The sequence below is a fragment of the Episyrphus balteatus genome, chromosome 3, assembly GCF_945859705.1.
Source record: "Episyrphus balteatus chromosome 3, idEpiBalt1.1, whole genome shotgun sequence".
In the NCBI taxonomy this organism is placed as follows: Eukaryota; Metazoa; Arthropoda; class Insecta; order Diptera; family Syrphidae; genus Episyrphus; species Episyrphus balteatus.
The window spans coordinates 3582108-3606517 of record NC_079136.1 but is presented as its reverse complement, the minus strand read 5'-3'; the positions used below and the strand labels follow the sequence as shown (position 1 = coordinate 3606517).

Here is a 24410-nt window from a genome sequence, read left to right as displayed (position 1 = left end):
ATATGTTTTCAGATTGATTTTTATTTGCTATAGTATTTTTGTATATTTGTGTCTGTGAACCAGACAGCAGCGGTCGTAATTGTCAAATATTGACTCGAACGTTGATTTTATTTTATCCGAAGATGAGCTGGACGAATAACTTCATTCACTTAAAACTTATTCCATTTGAACTCAAAACTATTATCAGAACAAAAATGATGGATGTTAATTATGATGCATAGTGGTGTTAGTAAAAGAGGGGTAGGTCTGCCGAAAATCTGGATCTAAGATCATAAAATAAATAAATTTTTCTGGTTAATTATAATAAAAAAATGGTCAAAATCAGTTTTTTTAAAGATCTAATTCAAAAAATAAATTGATTTTTGTTTATTTCCTACCTTATTTCATGCAAATAAGATGAAAGTTATCTCATTACTACATCATTTAAACTATAACCTTATAATCCTCAGATAAATAGTTTTCAGATCAAAAACATAAAACTAATATCTATACTAAGTGTAGCACCGGATTAAAATTTGTTATTCTTTTTTTCCAGCTCTTAAAAAAAAAAATGGCCACAAGGAAAAAGTCTCTCTTAAAAGTCATCATTTTGGGTGACAGCAGCGTTGGCAAGACATCGCTTATGAATCAATATGTGAACAAGCGTTTCTCAAATCAATACAAAGCAACCATTGGAGCTGACTTCCTAACAAAAGAAATTGTTGTAGATGATCGTGTTGTCACAATGCAGGTTTGTACAAAAAAATCCCACATTTCAATTGTATCAACAAAAAATTAATTTAATTTCTATAACAGATTTGGGATACTGCTGGACAGGAACGTTTTCAGTCTTTGGGTGTTGCCTTCTATCGTGGAGCTGATTGTTGTGTTCTCGTTTATGATGTCACTGTTCCAAATACGTTCAAAAATCTCGACTCGTGGCGAGATGAGTTCTTAATTCAAGCCAGTCCACGTAATCCTGAGCATTTTCCATTTGTTGTGTTAGGTAATAAAGTGGATTTGGATGCACGTCAAGTAAGAATTTTCTTTTTTGTTTTATTGAAGACAAATTTATTAAATTTTATTTTTTTACCATTTATAAATAGACGCCAAACAGACGCGCTCAACAGTGGTGTCAGTCAAAGAATGATATACCATATTTCGAGACATCAGCGAAGGAAGGAGTTAATGTTGAATTAGCCTTTCAAACAATCGCCAAAAACGCTCTTGCTCAGGAAGTTGGGGTATGTAACATATTTTTTTTTTTTTCAATAAAATTTAAGATTAGTGGTGACTCAATAAAATGGAATTCTAAGAGATTGGTAGTTAGTAAGGCTGTATTTATCTAATCGAATACAGCGGCATATGCAGTTTTATAGATAAACTGAGAAATTTCCGAGATCGAATTGATTAATAGTATAATCATGTGCCGTAATGGTCTTAAATTCAAGAACTTGGTATTTTCGGCGTATAGAGAGATATGGGAATTGTTAACGACCATTTCGATAAAGACCTAAGTATCTGCCTTAGAGAACCCTAAGAGTCTAAACAAGGGCATATCTTAAAGAAACGGGTTTTTTTATGTATAGGAAGATAAATGTTTGAAGAAGGAAGATTCTAAACCGATTGAAGGTCGTTTTAAAAACATAAATCTGTGCGAGAATTTATTAAAAGTCTTACCAAAATCAGTAGAGATAGCATAACACTGGTCAACAAAATATAATTTTTTTTTTGGTGCTGAACTACAGTCTGAAGTCAGAAATATCCCATCAGCTCTCGTTTTTGAAATATTACCGTTAGAAAGTTCAAAAAAATTGTTTTTGGACTTATTTTGAAGTTAACAAGATTTTTCCCAGCTGAACCAAAATATACCTAATTTTCTGAAGGTTTTCGGTGTGTTGAACTCCAATATGAAGTTAAAAATATCCTATCCGCTCCTATTTTGGAAATATTACCGTTAGAAAATGCAAAAAAAAAACGTTTTTTATGTCGTCCACTGGCTCATTAAAAATTCTGTCAGCCGGGGACGGTGTTGTCAACATTCTGTAGATTAAATTCCATTTAGAATTGTCATCTCTAGATTAATTATTAACTTATTTCTAGAAAATATATAATTAACTAAATATTTACTTATTATCTTCCACACAGAGGGACGAAATCTACAATCATTTCCCCGACCAGATTCGCCTTGATGGCGACAGAAATAATCGAAACCGAAATTCAGACAATTGTCAATGCTAATAAACTCATTGGAAAAAAAAATATTCATGCGACTAAAAATAATTAATTCTATTATTATATGATTATAATGATTTATAAATAAAACAAGTAAGAATTATATTAAGTAAATAATTAAAAATAAAATAAAATATACAAAAATAATTCAAGGAATGCAGCTCCAAATTCAACAAAAAAAAAACAACAGAAATCTAATACAGATAACAATTAGAAATATGCAAACATTGTGTAGAATTTGTATTTTGTTTATTAAACAAAACAACTTTCCTTTGAGGTCTTATTATTATTATTATTTTTTTTTTTTTTCAAGTGTTATTATATTTTATAAGCAACATTTACTACCGTTTTTGTCTTTCACATAAACATAAAATAAAATTTCCAGAGTAAATAAAAATTAATACAAAAGTAAATAAAAAAAATATTATATTTAGAGAAAATAAAACAAAAATGCATTATTTTTCGAGTGATATAAAATATCATTTTCGTTTTCAGTTAGGGAGCTGGTGGCAGAAATTTCTTTTAAAAAAATATAATTGTAATGGAGATCGCGTAACGGTTTAGGTAAGTGAAATGATGATGCAATTTTGTTTAACTTCCATACAAAATTCTCTTCTCTACAAACTCATAGCTCGGCTAAATTTCGGCGAGAATTTTGTGTGGTTGCTGAAATTTAGATCGATTCTGCATTCTAGGCTTAAGATCATAAAGGGTGCCAATTTCTAATTCACATAACGATCGATAATTTCTGTTCAATAAACTCAATAAGGCTTGGTTTCCAACTCTAAACCTTTTTTATATTCCAACTTCATTTCACATTCATTTTTCTTTTCTTTCAAATTGAATAAAAAATTATCTCAAACAAAAAACTTCCAAACAACGATTAACTCAGAATCGAAAACCAGCTCTCTCAAAATAGGAAAGAACGAAATACACACTGACAAATCTCTACATAAACGGGGGAAAACAGTTAGGTAGTAATAAAATTATGTATTCACATGATCGGGTTTGGAATGCCTATAATATTTTTCACTACCATGTTATGTATATTACACGTGTTAAAATATCATTACTGGCCATTTCTGTTATAATAATAAAAATTTATTTAAAATTATGTTTTTTTTTTGTTGATTTTGTTTGTTCTTTTCCAAGTTAAATACGGAGAAATTCGCTTGAATGAATTTCGATATAAAATTTGAATAAAAAAAAAAATTAAAACAAGAGAAACTTATTATTTTATCTTAAACATAAATATGAATATTAATTTAAGTAAATAAATTTACAAAAAAAAAGTCCAAAATTATTTTGGTAAGTTAGTAAAAGTAAAAGAGAAAAGCAACAACAGAAATACATAGTTGAAAACATAAAATAATATATAATAATTTGTAGAACTTTAAATTATGTCAATAAAATTGTGGTTAGAAAAGCAGCAAGCATTGATAACTTAACTACAAAACTTTTTTTTTTTCAAATTAATAATTTTATAAACTGCTTACGTCATTTTGCCTGGTCTATCCCATTAAGTCTAGAAACAAGATTAGCAATCATTTATATAAAATGAGAAAAGAAATACAAAATTACTCGCAATATATTTAATATAAACAATTTTTTAAAGAAAGGCAATGAAGATAAAAATATCTTTCTGGGTCAAACTTATTTGCATGTTAATTTAATTAAAAAAAAAAAAATTCAAATTTTAAACATTATTTTTTGATTTATTTAGCTAAATAAAGTGAAAAAATAATATTTCCTTTGTTGTATATACATAAATAATATTTTATATTATAAATAAAAATAAAAAAAAAAACTTAAAAATTATTTGTTTTAACTTGCTTTCATCGCATTGGTGTGCACTGTGCAAATATCAATTTTGTATTAGGAAATCTTTCAATTTTTGCAAAGAGGTTTAATCATTCCTAAATTTTCATTTTTTCTAAAGTATGAACATAGTTTAGACATCTATTCATTCTATTCAATTAAAAATTCAAACGAAAAATGCCTAGAATAAGGAATAAAGGAATCTGATGATCGATTTGGAACTAGTGGAAAAAATGTAAGTATACAAAAATCCGTTTCCTTTTTAGTGAATTTTGAGTGAAAAATGATCGTGTTGAGAATTCAAAATAAGAACTTGAAAGCTTTGATCTTTTATTAAAAAAAATTACAACTCACCGTTATCACGTAATTCTAAGAAATTTCTTGATATTGAATGCTCTAAAAAATTAGTTTCAACTTTTTGCCGCCTAAATTATCGTTAAATCATGATTATGAAATGATTGAACATATTCCGCCCGGAATCGGTTTTCTCTTCTTTTCAGAATCACAATTCACAACAGTCATTTAGTCCCAAACGAACGATTTCAGAATTGTTTTTGATTTCAATTGGTGCATTACTCCAGTTATAAGACTATGATAGCACCTTCGCGTTGTTGCTGTTCGAAAGATTGAACTTTTGTAATCTTTTTTTTTTTAGAAATTCACCTTTGACTTAAATTGAGTCTACGAGAACAATAGTGGCGTAAGCCACAAAATTAGGTTTTGAGCTACGAGAGATTTAAGATGCAGGGTTTTTTAAAACAACACTTTTTTGACTGCCATCTAGTTCTGAGTGTATCTAGCTGCATAAATTTATTTTTGTATTAAAATAGATATATTAAGAGACCAAGTTTTTTGAAAAAAGTGGGTACGCCACTATTGCTCTCATAACCTCAATTAATATAAGAAATTTTGGCCAACATTAGAGGCTTTGGCCATCAGAAAATGACTCCTTTATCGTTGACGTTGACGAAATAGAGACCAAAATTGATTAAATTTTTAATCCCTAACGTTCCTGAACACTGCCTTAGACTTAAATCGATATTTTTTTCAAAGTTTCTCTAAAAAAAAAGTGTGGTAGAAATTTGAGTTAATGTATTGTTCTAATCGTTTTTTGTTTTTTATTTGATAAAATTTTTTAACGAAAGTTATAAACAGTTACTTTTTAAATCTTAAAAATATGGAAATATTACATAATATCTTAAACCTAATCATAATTATTATAATACACGAAGCACATTTTTTAGTGTCTCAATCCAATAGAGAACTCAATATTCAATACGCCAAAACCACTTTTTGGAAAGACATTCGGTACCCACTCGATTTTAAATCCAGTTTTTTGATTCTGTTAATATTAAATAAAATTTTCAATTAAAAAGAAAATAAGAAAAAAAAAACATTTAAACAACTTACATTATTACTACAGTCAAACCAAATATGTGCAACATACATTTTGGGACAAATTTTCTTAAACTTCTTATTGACTACAATAATATCACATTTTTCTTCCACATAAGGAACGTATTTATCGCCATTGGGTTGGAATTTTCTTTCCACTTCAACGGCCATCTAAGAATTTTGATATAATTGATTATTTCTAAAAAGTTTAAACTTTGTTCTTACATTTTTTGTTTTAAAAATATTCTGAACTTTAGATGCATTTTGTAAAATCCATGTGTATTTTAGAAGTCCTTTGAATTTACCCTTTTTTATAACCACTGTGCTATTTGGGAGGCGACACTTGACACCATTTGTAAAACTGGCGCTAAAGTGGGCGAAGACATCCTTGAAGTATAAAAAATAATTTAAATAAATTAAAATTAAAACTCTCTGAAGACCTATGCAGTTAAATATGTGGAACTTATATTTACCTCATGCACATTAAAATTAAGCGAAACATTTGGTTCCTTTAAATTGAAATCAACATTCATGTTAATACACTCAATGACATGATCCAGCCACATCACATATTCCAACGATGGCCCAGAACTTAATCTCTTCGCGACATCTAAAACCGGAACAACATCAACCGCCTTTTTAGGACTTTGAGAGAGATTAATTTTTTTCGGTTTCTTCTTGGAAATTCTCACAGTAGCACTTGTATTCTCAACAATTGGCAATGGAGTAATTGGCAACATCAACTGTGATGGTTGAATTTGCTGCGTTTGATTTTGCGCAACAATCAAATCATCAATAATTGTATCTGATAAATCAGGCATAACAATGCTGTTTCCTTGAAAGAGATCATCATTGGAGAGAATAACTCCATTGTTGCACAAATCAATTTGATTTGTCAACTCAAATTGATCCATTAACTCAATATTGCAATCACTTAATTCTAAACGAGTATTTTGTTCGTTCATCACATCAATGCAACTGATAGCCTCGAAAGGGATATCTGCATCGTCTGTTGTACACCCAGAAACCATACTCGGATCACCTTGGTACATATTTTGATGAGTATTTGAGTTGGCATTCTCGTCGTTAAGCACTGATTTTAGAATATTATCAGTAAAATCCGATAAGTCCTGGAAAATAAAAGAATTTTTTTTATAAAGTTTTAAAATTGTTCTTAAATTTTGGAAAAATATATAAATATTTCTTGTAAATTGAAAGAAAAGAACTTGTTTTAAATCCGTCTTGTTAAAATTATTTACATTTTATTAATTAAAAAATGATTTCACATTAGGAAGATATCTTAAAGATAGTAAATTCTCTAAAAAAAGATACAACTAATGTATGTTCGAAATTTAAATTAAATATTATACGTATAACTCGAGATAAAAATATAATGTATGTAATAGTATTAAACATCACTCTCATTCAATATTTTACATCGTTGTTATGTCCTTTAAACTTTGATTGAAGCCATGAATGCAATTGTTTTAGACTAACTCAATACAAAAAATATTAAGAATCTTAATCGTTGATGCTGATTGATTGTTGGCTTGAGTTTGGCTGCCAGTGTGCGCGCACTATCTTAATTAAAATTACTACCTTAACTTGCAAATCTTGTCTTAAGGTACTATAAAAGACTCAGTCTTATTTGTACACCAATATGAAATAAATTGAAATAAGCCAACTAGTTTCGTGGTGGTACATTATATCAAAGTAGCTATACAGTAGTGCAATCGCGCAAAGCAATATTTTATAAAGTCCAATAACCACCCCCAACCTGCTGATGAAAAGAATAACCACCCGAACCTAGGTTCCTTAGCGCCATGGAAATTGAATCCCAACGGACAACGCGAAGAAGCATTCCTTTTTTACGCTAAAAGGGCTAGAGGGCAGTTAGAAGGTAATTTTAAGACAAATTTGTATAGAACCCGTCGCTATGCAGCCAAAATGCACTAAGTCAAAAAACACAGTTTTGAGTAAATCGATTTTAAAGATTATTTCTCCTGTAAAAATTCAATATTAACTGTTATTTGTCAAATAATCACATTAAACACAAACTCAACATTTTGACCTTTTTTCGCTTTTGAAAAACCAATATGATAATTATGTGAGCAAAAGTAGAAAAAGCCCGACTTAGTGCCATTTACTTGAAATGAATTGCAAATATTTGTTTGAAATAAATACTTTTCTAACATATGTGAACAATTAAAAACAAGTAAATAATAAAAGGTTTTAAAGATAGTAGCAATTTAAAATAATTAATTAATCAATATGACTTTCATCTAATACATCTGATTCTGGAAGGTAATCTTGTGTTACATTGTGATGGTAATGATGAAAACCAAGAATGAAAAATTTCAGCAATAACACCTTTCTTCCTTTCTTACACAAATCAATGAAGTCTTTCTTCTTAGCTGTGCTTATATAAGATGTTCGGTGTACAATTTGTATTAATCTGTTTGAATTTGACTGCTTTTTTCTTACAATTACCTTATGGTATACTTCGTAAGTCATTTTTACTTGCGATATAACAAATTATGCATTCGTAGAAAAAAAAAGTTGAGATAAAAATTTTCCATGATATTACGATGATAGAGAATGCCAAAAAAGTGGGTCCCGGAAGTCCGTCTGTCTGTCTGTCCATCATTATAATTAGCTACAAGCCTACACGGGTGGACCGATCGACTTCAAACTTGGTAGGTATTTAGCATTTTTTGAAGACTCTCAAGAGAGGTTTTTGGAATTAATTTTTTTGGACCAAAACTTTTGGAAAAGTTTAATTTCTAGAAAACGGCTCCAATGATTTTGTTCATAAAATTCAGATATTAGTTTTTTGGCAAGGTCTCATAAGATAGACTTAATTTGGAAAAAAAAAAAACTATTACCAATCAGCGGTTACACCTACTATAAAGTGGTGTACCAAAACCTCGTCTATTTTCTTGTTTGAAGCTGTTTTATGAAATAGTTTTTTGTAAAAATCAATCTTCAAAATCAAAATTTTGATAAAAAAATAAAAAAGAAATTAATGGAAAATGTTGGAAACTTGCAATAGCTTTTATAATTCCGAAACAACAAAAATATTCCGTGTGAAAAATTGTCCATGTAAAATCCACAATAGGGCTGATTGAAACCAAAAAGATATTAATCCAGTCAAATAAGGGTTTAACCTCGGAATGAATGTTAGTTGAATTTTTTTTTTGCTCAATATCTTCGTTTTGCCATTCTATAACATATCTCAAAAGTCTAGAAAAATCTCATGTCCGCTTGTCGCGATTTCAAGGTCAAATCGCGAAATGGAGATTTTCAAAATTAGCAAAAATAGGCTATGGTATTATATACACATATGATACATGATTTCAAAGTATTTTTTAATGCTGATTCCAAAAAATCTAAAATCAAGACAATCTGACGTCTCTAGAAAAAGTTATACCTGTTTTTCATCTGTCAACTCATATTATTATAACAGTTGCTAACTTACTACCGAAAAACCCTTAAAAGTAATGGTAGCGGAATCATATTTTGCATGTGGGTTTTCATATCCATTATCATTAAGAATCAAAACAATGCAATGCAAAAAAACATTTACTATATCTATGACAAAATGGTATTTTTTGAGAAAAGGGGAAATTTTGGAATGTGCACTAAAAAACATCCTGGTACAATCTTGGAATTAGTGCTAATAGGCTAATTTTTTTGTTTCTATCTTTGTTTGGATATTCTATAACTTATTCAAAAATCTAAAAAAATCTCATGTCCGCAAGTTCTAATTTTCCAGGTTAAACTAAGTTAGGTGCAGATTTTAAAAAAATAATAAGAAAACTTTAGATTCTTATATGTATACCAACATAACCCATATCATTTCAAGGTATTTTTTAACGCTGATTCCAACAAAACCCACAAACAAATCAATATGACCATCCCTGAAAAGTAATGTACCTTATTCATGTTGATCTGACACAAATATCTGAAGATTAGTTTTTCAATTTTTTCAAATCTGCACCTTATCTTCAAACCAAGAAAATTAGGACTTGCGGACATAAGATTTTTTTAGATTTTTGAGGGTAGTTAAAGAATATCCAAACAAAGATTAAAATGAAAAAATTAGCCTATTAGCACTTATTCCTAAGATGAACAAGAATCTTCTTTAGTGCATATCCTAAAATTTGCCCCTCCATCAAAAAATACCATTATTTCGTAGGTATATATATTTTTTGTAATGAATTGTTTTGATTTTTAATAATGATGGATTCTAAAATCTTCATGCAAAATTTGGTTCATCTACCATAACTTTTAAGGGTTTTTCGGCAGTAAGTTTGCAACTGTTATAATAATATGAGTTGACAGATAAAAAACAGGTATAACTTTTTCCAGAGACGTCAGATTGTCTTGATTTTAGATTTTTTGGAATCAGCATTAAAAAATACTTTGAAATCATGTATCATATGTGTATATAATACCATAGCCTATTTTTGCTAATTTTGAAAATCTCCATTTCGCGATTTGACCTTGAAATCGCGACAAGCGGACATGAGATTTTTCTAGACTTTTGAGATATGTTATAGAATGGCAAAACGAAGATATTGAGCAAAAAAAATGTCTACTAACATTCATTCCGAGATTTACCCCTTTTTTCTCCTTATTTGACTGTATTATATATAATTTTAGTAGGAATTCAAAATAAAATTTTGAAAAAATAATTTTTGGGTTTAAAAACAAAAATGGAATTTTTTTTTTTTTTGAAAAATTAAATTTTCGAAAACGGGACATTGAATTTTTTTGAAATTACGGTTTTAGATGTTGACTAGTGATTTCTACAAAATGGCCAAGTTACCAAGTTTATTTTAAAAAATTTTTTCCAAAAAAATTAGTTTTTAAAAAAACCGCTCTAACGATTTTGAAATTTTTTTTTCTAAAAATGCATCTTAATATATCAAATAAAACTGCACTTGTTTTGGAGGGCAATTTGATTTCAAATTTTTTTTTTATTCTTTTAAAAAACGAATTTTATGTTTTTTTTTGGTTCTTATGTTGGTAAGGTACCTACATTTCCCAAATTTCTATATAAAAAGTCTTAATAAATTTAAGCAACTTGAACTCTAAGGGCAGGTAAAAAGCACTGAGTCAAGTTAGCGCGTTATTCCAATATTTTTTTCTGACTTCGTGCAAAAAAAAAATACCTCAAATAATTCATAAATTACGTCAAATATGTCTTAGTGTGTTATTTTACTACATCGATATCATCATTCTGGACCGTTTTGCATTTAAATCTAAAAATCCTTAAAATACGTCTAAGTGCGTTTTGGCTGCATACCGACGCGTATGTTCAATAAAAATACGTTAGACCCCAAAGTAGGTGTTAAATAGGTATTAGTTTTATAAGATAACTTACATCAGTAGGCAGGAGTTCATTGTCAAATATGAATATATCCCCATTTGCAGAGGTATTTTCCACTATCACTGGCTCGGGTTTAATTGTTTCAGTAATCCACGCCGACATCAACTCCTTAGTGAAGTTACTGAATTCATTAGCAGCTGGAGATCCTGCCGATCTGCTCAACACCGCAGCCAGCACCAAGACCAAATGATCACAAATGTCTTCCTTAACCGACACCGAATCATTTGGTGACATTAGAATCTTAAGCTTTTTACAGGCACACGAGAATGTTTGGTTTTCTATCTTCTTATCGTTAGTCAAAGCAGTGACATGAAGTCTTCCCGATGGGAAGATATTTGAACTGGCACACTTTGTGACAAATGTGGCATTGTTTATTCGCTGAACTGCTGGAACAGCAGATTCCTCTTCTTTATACATATCCCATAGACGAACTTTTTGTTCAACATCAATTGGAAGATTCCAAAGAGCGTCATAATTGATTGTGAATTCTTCGGCAATCTTAACGCATTCCGAAGTTGCTTTCACATGTTTGCAACTAATATCCACATCCTTGGAATCGTATTTACAAGTGTCAACGAAACAAATGGCTTTTCGTTTAATCAGTAAACTTTCACCATCTTGAGTGTAAGAGTCAGTGATTTGGACAAAGTTCCTAGGAGCACAGTCGCGTTCCTTAATGCGAACACTGTACATTTTGGAATCTGTGTGTGAGATTAATTGAATTGGATCCATGGACTTTTTTGTATTGAGGATTTGCTTCCTCAACTCGCATTGTAGATTGCGACACATTTGACTGCGATTGCCATTAAAAGTGCCACAGGATGGACAACGTTTTAGTCCTCGCAGACTTCGTCTGCTGGCGATATCCATTAATTTCAATGGATGGCCATGTTGGTCTAGCATTTTGGGTTTGTTTTTGTTTATAATGCCTCCTATCATAGCCGGTGGTGGGGCCATTTACCTTTTTGGGTGAATGTTTTGTTTTCTTTTTTTTTTATATGTAAACGAAGACGAATGATTTTACAAAACAAAATCTAAATTTTTTTTTCCTTTCGTAGAGGATTTTTCGTAATTTCCCTTTTATGTCAGGTGAAAAGTAAAATTTTTGGTTAATTTTTTTTTCATGAAGAAGAAGAAAAGGAAATGAAGAAATGTCAAAAAAAAATTTAAAAAAAAATTTAATTTCCCAATCAATGAAAATATCCCAAAAGTGGTTTTCGAAAGTAGGATTTTTTGTTATAATTGGTTCTTGTACGGGATAAACAATTTATGGGATGAAATTTAAGGTTAAGGTTCCGTACCAACTTTTAGTTTTCTTGAATGTGGATTTTTTATTATAGCAGCATTTTTTTTTTTTAAATTATAGTTATTTTTTTTTTATAACATCAACGGAAAAGTAAAGCCGTGTGCGAATTGCGTTTAAATGTTGGTTAAAATTTGAAGTTTGGTTAAATTTTGACACTAGCGTTGGTTAAAATTTACCTAGCTTTGACACTAGTGGTAGTAGAAGGATCAAGATAGATTTGAAATTATTTTTGTTATAATGCGTTGATATTTTAAGAAATAATGTAAAAGTATTAATACAAAGTACTTCCTCAAATTATTATTTATCTTGAAAAAATGAAAATGTACGAACTTTTTGTTTGTTTTTTAATTTTTTATATTTCTACATATTTTGTTGGCAGCTGGTGAACTATGAAATAGTGTTCGAAGACAGAATTAATATTTTCTTTTTGATCCAAATGAAGTGGAAATTTATCGATAAAAATAAAAAAAAAGTAATGTGAAATTATATATTTCTTACATTTTCATACTAGAATATTTAACTTTATATATTTTCAACTGGGTTTTAAAAAAAAAAAAATAATTAAATGAATATAAGAAAAACCATTTTTGAGGGTAATTTTGTTTTATCTTGAGGGAATTTTAAGCCAGAACTATAATTGTCGGATCGTCGGATGAAAACGGAGGGGAACAGCGCTCGCAACCGCACTCGACGGATGAAAACTTGTCGAAAATACAAAGAAAACAACAACAATTGACAGCAGCTTCCGACTCCATCCGCCAATTATGGTTCTGGCTTTAATCAAAGAAGTGCCAAGAAAAAGTCCCGTTTAACACATTTTAACCCAATTCGCACAGCAAAAAAACTATTTTGATCCAAACATCAAATTTAATCGTGGTAGAAAATTTAACCGACATTTTAACGGAATTCGCACACGGCCTAAAGATGGATAAATATTGCTGGATTTATATACGTTTGCATGCAGAAAAGTAAAGGGAGATAGATATAATACCTGAAAACCGTACGTTTGAAGGAGAGACATTGATGTACTCATACACTCATATAAATTATATTTTAGAATTTAATGTCGTTTAACTCCATTGAGGGTAACTCCGGATTTAGCCTTTTTTTATGGAGCATGATGGGACATAAATTACACGACTGTTCCATTTCCGTTCGAATTCTATTTTTTTCAGTTTTCAAATTTTAACTGTTCCGAATTCCGTATTCGAACACATTTTGCGAATTCATAGGTGTTTCGAAAAACGAACGGACCTACAATACGACAAAGTTTTGTAATTACAATATTCTCCAACAAAAAAGTCGAATGGAAATCAGAACAACCGTTTTCAATCCATACGTATTTAATTTTCGTTTACGTTTTCAAGTCGGAACGAATATTAGAACAGCCAAGTTAGAGTAGTTTTTGATTTTTAACTGAATGATTACCTATCATTTTTCTAAAGCGTGTGTATGTACAAAAAGTGCAGTTTTCTGCATAAGTTTTCTAGTCACAAGAAAGCTTAAAAATTTAAACTTTTGTATTAGTTTAAGCCTTATCTATACATTAGCTCAGAAAGTGAACATTTTCAAACCTATTTTTGATAGTTTTTCAGGTTGCAAACCTAACAAATGATGCAAAAATCTTATTTTTCGGTTTAAAAAAACAATTTGTATATGTTTACTTTTGTAATTTTGCAAAAAGTGGCCAATTTAGTTGAGGCTTAAGTCTTTTTGCGAAAAGTGAAAAAGTGAACATTTTCATACTTGTTTCTTGATCGTTTTGCCGCCTGGAAAATTAAAAACCATGGCGATTTTTGTCTCAAAAATAATTTTTTCTTTTTTTTTCGAAAATAGTTAGCAGCACTTGTAAAGCAAAGTAAAGCACTACCTGTAAAAATGTTCATGTGGGACCTCAGGCAGTTGTAGATGTTGGAACTCGTATAAGCTGCTCTGTGACTAAAGCACGTGATTTTTTCAAGTATTCATAACTTTAAGAACGCTCATAAGATTATTTCCCAATCTATTCAGCTTATTCATAAAGCATAAGAGTGGCCCAATGACCACTAATAAAAAGTGTGGTGAGCTTTTGAAGAATACCGGCCTTATAAACTGGATGACCCATTTGTATATGAAGCTAAAAGAAATAGGAACAAAATTAGCCGTACTTTATAATGACCAAAATGGTCATTTTTACAATTTGTATTTAAAAGAAAAACGTTTTTTTCTGACCTCACGATTCTTGAATCGTTTTCTTGACTCCTGACTTTCTCGATAAAGAGAAAGTGCAAGGTATAAAATGCACTGTATCACTAGGTAATTGTTTTCCTCTAAATTCTTAATGAATTTTTTAGCTGCGTTCCTTTGGGAACATTTTTCTACATCTAAGTACTTAAAACTACATTGAACTACTTTTACTGTATTGAAAAAGTGGTTCAAACTTCAAAGCAGCTTTAAGTACTGAGCAGTAGATAAATATTATCAAAGGAACGCAACTTTTATTTGATTTCTTGTTAGATACACAATTTTTCAAAAAAAAAAGTACGCATACGCCTGAGTGACTTTTCCAAAACGCAACTGTATAATATGCAAACATTATTTATCAAAAATTAAATATACAAAATGAACAAAAACTAAAATAAATGTTATGTTAGTGAGTCCGGAGTTGAAAAATTATCAGCATTTAGACTCTTGGTCCTTGCACGGAAACTTATTTTAAATTTAATATCAAATACATCGTTCGGAAGCATTGTATATATCTTGAATGTCGACATTTAAAAGCCACTTTTTTCACAACAAATGACTAAACCGCTAGTCTAAATAATGTGACTGTCATAAAAAAAACAATGGTAGTCCAGAAGTTGAAAATCCGACCACCAACTCTCCCCCAAATGCATCTAAGACAACCCAATATAGTTTTTATTCACTTCACCCTATCTTGATTCCCAAACAGTTAAATCAAACTCTCTAAGTAACTCATATGGAGAAAATGGATCTCTCTGAAGGGCCCAACCCATAGAATCCGTTGCGTCCGTTGCGTCGAAGTTTTTGACTGACAGCTCGATAAAATACACACGTTCTTATGGGAAGTCCGTCTCCGTCGATCCGTCGCTTATGGGTCGCTTCCCATAAGAACGTGTGTATTTTATTTTAAAACTTCGACGCAACGGACGCAACGGATTCTATGGGTTGGGCCCTTGAAAGGTATATGAATCGTGATGAAGTGCTTTTGATAAGAAAAAGTCAAAACGCAAGGGTGTACTAACAATTTGGATACATTTTCTAACAAAATTTGATTCGGCTCTAAGAATAATTTAAATGCAATTTTAAGTAATAAATTATTTACTTGATAACAAACAAAAAAACAAAAATATTTAAACATTACTTTCTAGCTTCATAAATTTGTTTGTTACCCAAACAATTAAAATCAACACGAGCTTCAATCCATGCAGCCACTTTAAGAAGAGTTGATTCTGATAGTTTTCTACTCATCAACTGCAAACTAATTGGCATTCCATTGTTCGATAGGCGAATAGGTATAGAAATAGCAGGTATCCCAGCCATATTAGCTGGTTGAGTACAAAAGTCCTGAATAGCACATTGATCTCGATTCGATTGAGATGAAAAATCCTTATAAAGTGGAGCTTCACTTAACGTTGTTGGGGTTAATAGAACATCAGTCGATTTGAAAACTTCATCAAAGTCATTCGCAATAAGGCGACGTACTTTCAAAGCTTTTTCGAAATATTTTTCATAGTTTTTTCGAAGAAGAAAAAAGTTTCCAGTTAGAATTCTAGTTTTGACCACAGTATTGAATCCTTCTGCTCGTGACTTGGCATATAGTTGCTCTGTGCTGCTTTCTTCATCGGCTCGCAGACCGAATTCAATGCCATCATATCGTGCCATATTGCTACTTACTTCGCACTGATTCAGAATAGAGTAGACAAATATGGAAGCCGATGTATTAGGAAGCGATACTTGTTTGACTTTGGAACCTCCATCCTCTAGCATATCGGCTATTTTAATCCAAGTTTCTTGGACATCTTGTGACAACCCAGGACAGTGGTATTCTTTGGGGATTCCAATGCGAATATTGCGAATATCCTCCTCAAGATCCAGTTCAATCGGTTTGAAAGGAGTTTTAATTGTAGTGGAGTCTCGACTATCCGGACCAGCTATAGCATTGAGAACTAGAGCACAGTCGTTGACAGAGCGAGTGAAGATACCAGGCACATCCATTGAATTTACCAAAGGAATCAATCCATGTCGAGAAACTAGCCCGTAGGTTGGTTTCAGTCCAACCACGCCACAGTACGAGGCTGGATTTCTTGTCGAGCCTCCTGTATCAGAGCCAATCGCGCTTTAATAAAAATAAAACCATAAAGAAAAGTACAAACTATAAATAGTTGAGTGCCGTAAGATTTATACCTTGGAATCAAGGGAAAGTAAATGAATCTTTATTTAAAATTTGGAAATGTGTTTTTAATAGAACAATGTTAAAAAAAAATGTTGTCCGCTCTTAATTTTTATCATTTTGCGGATTTTTTTTATTTTAATTTGTTAAAAGTTATATTATAGAAACGAGAACTGTTACAAACTTTATATTGGGTCTCAAATAACTGCAGAATTAATGATGATGGGTTGTGAGGGGGACAAAATGGGACAGCAGCAGCTTATGGGTGTTGTAAACGCAGGCCTAAAGGCAGATTTATAACACTAGTTTTCAAAATTATACTTTTTTTTCCCCTAGACAAAACTATGGTATTCAAAGGGTTTTTGGGTTTGTTGAATGAGAAAAATCCAATCAGCTCCCCTTTTTTAAATATAACCGTTAGAATGTTAAAATTATGTTTTTACTACTTTTGAGGTCATGCTATGTGATAAAAAGGTTAAAACACAAATCATTTCGGTTTCTAAATCGTTGTTTGAAACTGATTATTAATAAGAAAAAGCTCATAAAAAAGGTTTACCTACCACTGCAGATTGCAAAACTTTTGTTTTCATGAATAAAATTAATTGATATCCATGAATTCATCAAAAACAAGATACCTACTGCGTTTTAAAAGTTCTTAGAGTTTTAGTTTCTTTTTTTAACAAACTGTGGACTTAGAAGATATTTAAATAACAAAACAAAGATCAGGGGTCGAACTACCGCACACGATTACGATCGTACGTTAACGTTTTGATTATTGCTCTCTCTCTATTTAATCAGTAGAAAAGGATAGGGACACATAGCAACCATACGTTAACGAGCGTATGCCGTAGTTCGACCCCAGAATTCATAGCTAAGAATACGAACTAAATACACTGTAAATATCATATTTCTATTTCATGACAAACAAATCATAGCTAAAAAAAATCAGGATTTACAGTTAAATATTAAAACTTACTATACCGTGAATTTCTTGTTTTTATCTGAAGTCTAACATAGTAAATAATAGCATTAAATAAGGGTTTATTTTGCCTTTTTAGCGTTTTTCATGTTTTTCAAACAAGCGATAAACTTAAAAGATAAGCAAACCATACAAATTTTATTCTCAGAACTATTAGTTGAAGATTAGAGCTAAATACACTGTAAATTTCATATTTCTATCATTAGTCAAACCGTAAGAAATAATAGCATAAAAATGTTTTTTTTTCAAAAAAACTCAATACTACGCGAAATTCCATCGCGTTAATTTAAAGTTAATTTTATTATGTAAATATTGTGTGATGTGTGAAATTAATATTTGGTAAGTATCAGTCACGTACACATAATAGCAAAAGTTCTGGATTCAGTCAAAAACCACAAAAATACAGTTACAGATTTTCAAAAATTGTTTTTGTTAGGGCTCCTGATTCTACCCGGGTAATGCCCGGGTCCAATGCTACCCGGGTACCCAAGTACCAAAATACCCGGGTATTACCCGGGTACCCGGGTCCAATGCCCGGGTCCAATGCTACCCGGGTACCCAAGTACCAAAATACCCGGGTATTACCTGGGTACCCGGGTCCTCAAAATAGCCGGGTACCCGAGTATATTCAACAGCTCGTGTAACCAGGTAGATACGCAAATACGAAACTTATTTTTGTGATTTTTCTTATTTTGCTATAATTAATTAACCTGGTTGACACTTTTTGGCATTGTAAGCATTTTCGTTTAACCGAATTTCATATGGTATATGGTCTGTGAAAATGTCAATTTTTGTTTTTCGCGATTCTACTTGGTTACACGAGCTGTTGAAAATACTCAGGTACTCGGGTACCCGGGTATTTTGAGGACCCGGGTATTTCAGGTACCCGGGTGCTACCCGGGTAATACCCGGGTATTCGAGTACCCGGGTACCCGGGCGGGTCTTCGGGTACCCGGGTTTCAAGAGCTCTATTTTTGTTTCAGAGGTAAATGATACATGATTTTTAATATTTACTCAAACACTATTATTTGCATATGTTTTTAAATGTCCTTTTAAATAAAAAGATATCTTAAATAGAAAAGTTTTCAGAAGCAAAATTATAATAACATAAAAATGACATTTTGTCGCCCCAGAATTGTGTTGTTCCATACGCCATTGGCACTTTTTCGAGAAAAACGCATTTAAAGGTTTGCGTACTTGGTACTCCGAAATTTTGCGATAGGAGTTCTTTTTTTATTTTGCAACTTAAAGTTAGTTTTATAAAGATTTCACCGTTAAAGATTTCATACGTTAATCAGCCAAAGTCCACTTTTTGACTTGTGTCCCACCTCCTACATTTTGAAAATGATTTTTTTCTTCTTATATCACGTGGAGCACAAAAGAAATGGATATGGCACAAAGCAATTCTGATAAAAAATCATCTCCGTATATCTACACAGGTGTAATGGAGGTGGAACAAACCAATATTAAAATTTTGTTTGCGATCAGTGTCCCACGTACATAGCTTTTTCTTTGAACAAGTAGTGCACGTAGGGTCAACCAATTTTCAACATTGCTTTTATTGTCTCTATCCCTTGTTGCATTGCTATGCAGGTGAAACAGAACAATTCTTACAAAAAAATTGCGAAAAAATATATGGAAAATGAGTCCCAAACGCCAAAAAAAGGTTTATGGCACAAAACAATTCTATAAACTGTTGATTTTGGTGGATACGGAACAAAGTCGATGCTCAATTTCTTGGGATCGGGAAGACATAGAGCAAATCGAATCACAGATTTAGAAAAAGCATACAAAATTACCATGCAATCCGTTCTAGCTGAAAAATCTAACAAATAAAACAAATCTAGGGCGACGATTTTTCAAATGTTCGAATGCGGGTAGCTGTGAAGCGACACAACTTAAAATTAAATCACCATAGATTTACTTAACTGCAGTCCTAGAAAGCATCCCTAAAAAGTTTGAGCAAAATCTTAAATGAGACAGCAAATCCGATTGGACATTTTCATATGGAATGACTCAGTGATACTATTTTTTCAGTAAATTGTGGTTAAAAATGGTTGTAATCGAGAGCGGTAATTTTTTTTTAACTTTGTTATTTGAGTTTTTAGCTTTTTCATTGACTTTCCCTGGATTCCTAAATATTACAAATTTTATGCTTTACGGCACTCCACTAAAAAACAACTTTCTTACGCAAAACAAATCCCAGATGCAACTGCCGTTGCGGAACCACCGGAACTGCCCCCAGTAATTCGCCAACCATCGTCAGACGTTAAATTCTCACTCCATATATTCTTTGTGGGTCCATAGATAGAATCAACTGTACCAGAACCCATGGCAAATTGATCAAGATTTGTCTTGCCAATTAGAACAGCACCGGCTTCCATGAGACGTTCACAAACAGTCGCATTGTATGGTGGCTTAAAGTCTTCAAGCATTCTGGAATCTTTTTTGGGAATAACTCTCAAAACTTTACAAAGACATTGACTTACCTTGAAGCACAAGTAGTTTGGACATCTTTAGTACAGAAGTTATCTTTAATGGCAATTGTTACTCCATCGAGTGGAGTTAATGGTTTCTTCTCCTGGAAACGAAATGTTGATTCTTTAGCTTGATGTAGGGCTTTTTCTGGCATAAGACGAATAAATGCATTTAGTGATTTTAATTTAACAGCATCGTCAAGAGCAAAATCGGTAACAACTTGGGGATTTAGAGTTCCGTTTCGGTAATAAGCTCCAAGCTGGAAATATTTTTTGTTTTTTAAAACACTGAGAGCGATGTCATGTTAATATATTTACCTCTTTTATACCAAGTTGAATGTGCCGATTCATTGATGTGATTTGTATTCGAAAATATTTAAGTTTTTTTATTTAAAACTTTTAAATTTTTGGATTTTTGTTACTTCACCAGAAAAAGTTTTCTTTATTTTTCTTTTTAAAGAATTGTCAATTTTTACAGTCATCAGTAATGCCAATATATCATTTCAAATAAAATTAAATTATTTAAGGTCTAAACGAAATGTTCTTCAAGACTAATGTGTGCGTTCAGTGAAGTATTAGATGGTGGGTGGTTTTGTTTCCGCTGGGCCACAGTACACATAAGGCCGTGTGCGAATTGCGTTAAAATGTTGGTTAAAATATGACGTTTGGTTAAAATTTGACACTAGCATGGTGAATAAAATGGGTTAAAATTTACCCAGCTGCGGAGCAGGGTAAAATTTGACACAAGTGGTTAAAATTTGACGTTTCTCAAGATAGAAAGATCAAGATAGATTTGAAATTATTTTTGTTATAATGCGTTGATATTTTAAGAAATGTTAAAAGTATTAATACAAAGTACTTCCTCAAATTAATATTCATCTTAAAAAAATTGAAAATCTACTAATTGTTTGTTTGTTTTTTATTTTTTAAATTTCTATTTTGTTGGCAGCTGGTGAACTACGAATTAGTGTTAGAAGACTGATTTAATACATTTCTTTTTGATCATAATTAAATGGGAATTTATCGATAAAATAAAAAAAAGTATTTGAAATTGAGAATTTCTTACATTTTCATACTAGAATATTTAACTTGATATATTTTCAACTGGGTTTTGTTAAAAAAAAATTAATTGAATATAAGAAAAACCATTTTTGAGGGTAATTTTGTTTTATCTTGAGGGAATTTTATTCAAAGTAGTACCAAGAAAAAAGTCCCATTTAATACATTTTAATCCAATTCGCACAGCAAAAAAATAAATTTGATCCCTTTTTTAACCAAACGTCAAATTTTAATCGTGGTAGAAATTTTAACCAACATTTTAACGCAATTCGCACACGGCCTAAAAAGGTAATAGGGGTATTCACGATCCGATGCAACAGGCCTAGTAAAAATGTAAAATTTTATTTTTTTACAATAAATCGTGAAATATTGAAGCATGAATGATGTTTTTTTTCCTCCACCGTTGCTTCTTCTTTTTTCCATTTTTTTATAATTTAATTCTTTGTTTTGTTCGGGTTAATTAATTTTCACAAATTATTTTACATCAAAAGAAACTAAATTACGGGACATGAGTACCGACAAGCCGACAACCATAATAAACAGAATAAAAAAGACAAACTGTGTATCATGGGCGATGCGACGATGAGCTGCCATCTGTCAAAAATAATTTTACTCTATTGTATTTTTATTTTGCAATAGGTCTAGGGTATAGCAAAAGTGCAAGACTGTTGTAAGATTTTAATCCGTATATTTTGTTGTTGTAGTGTTGTAAGATTTTACACTTTTGCACTTTTGCAATGATACAAGACCAGTTGCATCGGATAGTGAATACCCCTCATGGATTTCATTCATGCTTCAATATTTACTATAGATAAGAAAAGGGGCGTTCACGATCTATTGTAAAAAAAATAAAATTTTACATTTTTACTAGGCCTGTTGCACCAGATCGTGAATACCCCTAATATCTTTCAAACTGACATTGGTTGCCAAATTGATAATTTGGCGACCAATAGCCGTTTTTTTTTATCCCACTTGATCCAAATATAGATCATTAATTAGCACGTATTACAACAACTACTTGAGATCTTGTCTTTTTCAAATGACATTTTATAAATTAAAACAAAAACAAATTTCCTGTTTACTGCGATTGAAATATAAAAATCAAATGCCGACCTGACAGATTTGTGCCCATTTTGACAACGTTCGGAAGATATTACCTTATTATGTGTACTGTGGGTTAGAGTAGGGTTTAAATGTATGAAACTTTGCCCTGTGTCTTTATGTCATCTGCACTTTGGCATGGGCATTTTGTACTTTTAAAAAATTGACTAAAAACTTTTAAAAAAAACAACATTTTTTTCAGAATATTAAAATCGCTGAACGCTATCGAAACCGATTTGCTGAATGCTTTTCTTTAAATGTCAAAACAAACAAAAAACAGCTGTTTATTTGACAGCTCATGTCACGTCAAACCAAAGATTCCAGAGGAAAGGAAACCAAAAAAAAAATAATTTTTGGCAAAACATATTTTATAATTGTTAAAACTCGTCGATTATAAAAGAAAGCAAAATGTATCTCTTCGTGGGAATAAGTATAATAACATTTTTGATGACTTTCTCACAAAGTTTCATTAAATTTGTAGGTAACATTCACGTTTTATCTAAAAACCCATCTAATGAACGATTCTCCTGCAGCTATCACTTGGATCACGATTCATGAAACAAGCCGATTACAGCGTTATCTTAAAAGAAATCAATTTGGCAAAACAAGAACTTAAAGAACTAGAAGAATCAGATATGGAAGATTTTACCAAAGTTGTGAAAAAGATGCGTATTGAAAATAAAATTGGTGGATTATGTAAAAGACTAAAAGATAGCCGGGAAATGGTTAGATTAAAAGGAGCTTCTGTTGATCTTGTTTGTGGATATGCTGTCAAGTTGATTCTTGTCCTAATGCTGGCATACATCTCATTTAAATATCGATACACTCCAGTTGTTGTGTTCGATGATCGATTTGATTTTGCTCCATTTGGTGGAATTGTTACATTTCCAACGGGCGTTCCCAATGCTATATCGGTGCCATTTTGGGTGTTCTCGTGTAATCTTTCATTTAAATGGTTTGGCAGTCATATAAGTACAATGTTGTCAAGTTAAGTTTTAATAATTATTCTGTATTTAAAGGATTTGCTTTATCCATTCGCAAATAAATTAGAATTATTATAACTTAAATAAAGGAATGGATTTCGTTTTTTAATTAGGTACATCATATTTTTTTATTTTTTATTTATTTTTCTGAGTTCCCAAAAGAAGATCTTACGTTCAGATCTCTATTAGTTTTTTTATGAGAATATAAGTGGGCTCTATCGGGAATCTTTAGCTTTAAAATAGGATTACTTTGGATGATAATCCCGAAGATTAACACAACTATTGTACCTTAAATTTTAATCCCTACTAAAACGTAAAGAAAACGTCATCCCTTAGAAACCACGACTGAGGTTTTTAGCAAAACAATCATATAGCTGTATTGGTAGGAAGAGTCAACGGAGCAGAGAGCTGAGGAGTTGGAGCTTTACTGAAAAATCATTTAGGGCCACTAGAGCGATTGTTTTTCTTGTCACTTTAGTGCAAACGATATAAGCACAATACATATCGCTCATTTACAGGAATACTGTCATAACTCAAAAATCACTAATTTTGAGTTATTAATACAGAAGTTATTGGAATAAAGTTATCTTCCATCCTACAGAAAGCCATTTCTTAGCTTTAAAAAATGACGGAGAAGGAGCACAAGTTTGGTTTTAGAAACTAACTTTTTACATACAAAAATTGATCGGTACTAAATTTAAAACTCGTTAATGGAAAATCATTTTTTTTAAATTATGACAGTGTTCAAGTAAACGAACGTTAGCTTTCCTTTGGGCTTAAGTATCCACTGCTAAGTACTTGTTGTATTCAACTACATTTCTTCTATAGAAAAAATTTATTTGAATGGATTTAGAAGTACTAAAAAGTACTTTGCTGAGCCCGAAGGAACACAGCCGTTATAATGTCTTGGTCAATGCTTTGAAATGTTGCTGATAGATCTAATTTCTTGGATTTTTCAGGTTGAGTGCTAATTCAAATGAAAAGTTAAAAAAAAAAAAACTAAACTTGTCCACGGTTTGCATATGGTTTTACTTATGGGCATCGTGGTTAGCAATTTCGAGTACCGGGACAAGTATGAATAGAAAAATAAAAAAATGTAAATTAAATTTTGAGAATATAGGTACTACACTCTTGCTCAAAAACACCCTATTTATTCTAGAGAAAAACTTATTACTACCCCTTACAACTCAGTATCATGGTTCTTTTATCAGATGAAACAAGAATGAGATTAAATTCAAGAGATGAAGCGAAGAAATATTAGGAAGAAATTTCCTAGTCTGCCTTCCAACG

The 24410-nt window shown here is 31.3% G+C and overlaps 4 protein-coding genes across 5 annotated transcripts; 2 read left to right on the top strand and 2 right to left on the bottom strand.

Annotated features, from left to right (window-relative positions):
* The first annotated feature begins 517 nt into the window (after nt 1–517).
* LOC129917169 (ras-related protein rab7) lies at nt 518–2401 on the top strand. Of its 2 annotated transcripts, XR_008772597.1 has the most exons (5): nt 518–730; nt 796–1014; nt 1086–1223; nt 2128–2307; nt 2368–2401. XR_008772597.1 is itself a non-coding variant. In XM_055997555.1 (4 exons), exons 1-4 carry the CDS (start codon nt 551–553, stop codon nt 2218–2220), a joined length of 630 nt encoding a protein of 209 aa, XP_055853530.1. In that variant the 5' UTR covers nt 518–550; the 3' UTR covers nt 2221–2348. The 2 variants fall into 2 exon arrangements, 1 of the variants encoding a protein (XP_055853530.1); XM_055997555.1 differs by lacking the exon at nt 2368–2401 and having other exon boundaries at nt 2128–2348.
* Nucleotides 2402–5125: 2724 nt separating this feature from the next.
* On the bottom strand, nt 5126–11936 carry LOC129917172 (uncharacterized protein C2orf42 homolog). Its single transcript, XM_055997557.1, has 5 exons — nt 10817–11936; nt 5901–6557; nt 5653–5814; nt 5443–5598; nt 5126–5374 (listed from the first exon to the last, which is right to left on the bottom strand). Exons 1-5 carry the CDS (start codon nt 11777–11779, stop codon nt 5273–5275), a joined length of 2040 nt encoding a protein of 679 aa, XP_055853532.1. The 5' UTR covers nt 11780–11936; the 3' UTR covers nt 5126–5272.
* A 3495-nt stretch (nt 11937–15431) lies between these two features.
* LOC129917162 (glutamyl-tRNA(Gln) amidotransferase subunit A, mitochondrial) lies at nt 15432–20447 on the bottom strand. The gene is made up of 4 exons (XM_055997547.1): nt 20296–20447; nt 19990–20237; nt 19691–19936; nt 15432–16467 (listed from the first exon to the last, which is right to left on the bottom strand). The coding sequence occupies exons 1-4, from the start codon at nt 20326–20328 to the stop codon at nt 15489–15491; spliced, it is 1506 nt and encodes a 501-aa protein (XP_055853522.1). The 5' UTR covers nt 20329–20447; the 3' UTR covers nt 15432–15488.
* Nucleotides 20448–22427: 1980 nt separating this feature from the next.
* Nucleotides 22428–23236, top strand: LOC129915311 (guided entry of tail-anchored proteins factor 1). Its single transcript, XM_055994797.1, has 2 exons — nt 22428–22614; nt 22671–23236. Exons 1-2 carry the CDS (start codon nt 22546–22548, stop codon nt 23127–23129), a joined length of 528 nt encoding a protein of 175 aa, XP_055850772.1. The 5' UTR covers nt 22428–22545; the 3' UTR covers nt 23130–23236.
* The last annotated feature ends 1174 nt before the right edge of the window (nt 23237–24410 follow it).

Coding starts and splice junctions, on each gene's coding strand:
- LOC129917162 (XM_055997547.1), bottom strand. CDS start 20,328: ATGAATCGGCACATTCAACTTGGTATAAAAGAG. Junction 20,238..20,295: donor TTCAACTTGGTATAAAAGAG/GTAAATATATTA, acceptor AAATATTTCCAG/CTTGGAGCTTATTACCGAAA. Junction 19,937..19,989: donor CAAACTACTTGTGCTTCAAG/GTAAGTCAATGT, acceptor AAAAGATTCCAG/AATGCTTGAAGACTTTAAGC.
- LOC129917169 (XM_055997555.1), top strand. CDS start 551: ATGGCCACAAGGAAAAAGTCTCTCTTAAAAGTCATCATTTTGGGTGAC. Junction 1,015..1,085: donor TGGATTTGGATGCACGTCAA/GTAAGAATTTTC, acceptor ATTTATAAATAG/ACGCCAAACAGACGCGCTCA. Junction 1,224..2,127: donor CTCTTGCTCAGGAAGTTGGG/GTATGTAACATA, acceptor TCTTCCACACAG/AGGGACGAAATCTACAATCA.
- LOC129917172 (XM_055997557.1), bottom strand. CDS start 11,779: ATGGCCCCACCACCGGCTATGATAGGAGGCATTATAAACAAAAACAAA. Junction 6,558..10,816: donor ATGAACTCCTGCCTACTGAT/GTAAGTTATCTT, acceptor TTTATTTTCCAG/GACTTATCGGATTTTACTGA. Junction 5,815..5,900: donor TTAATTTTAATGTGCATGAG/GTAAATATAAGT, acceptor TTATACTTCAAG/GATGTCTTCGCCCACTTTAG.
- LOC129915311 (XM_055994797.1), top strand. CDS start 22,546: ATGTATCTCTTCGTGGGAATAAGTATAATAACATTTTTGATGACTTTC. Junction 22,615..22,670: donor CACAAAGTTTCATTAAATTT/GTAGGTAACATT, acceptor ATTCTCCTGCAG/CTATCACTTGGATCACGATT.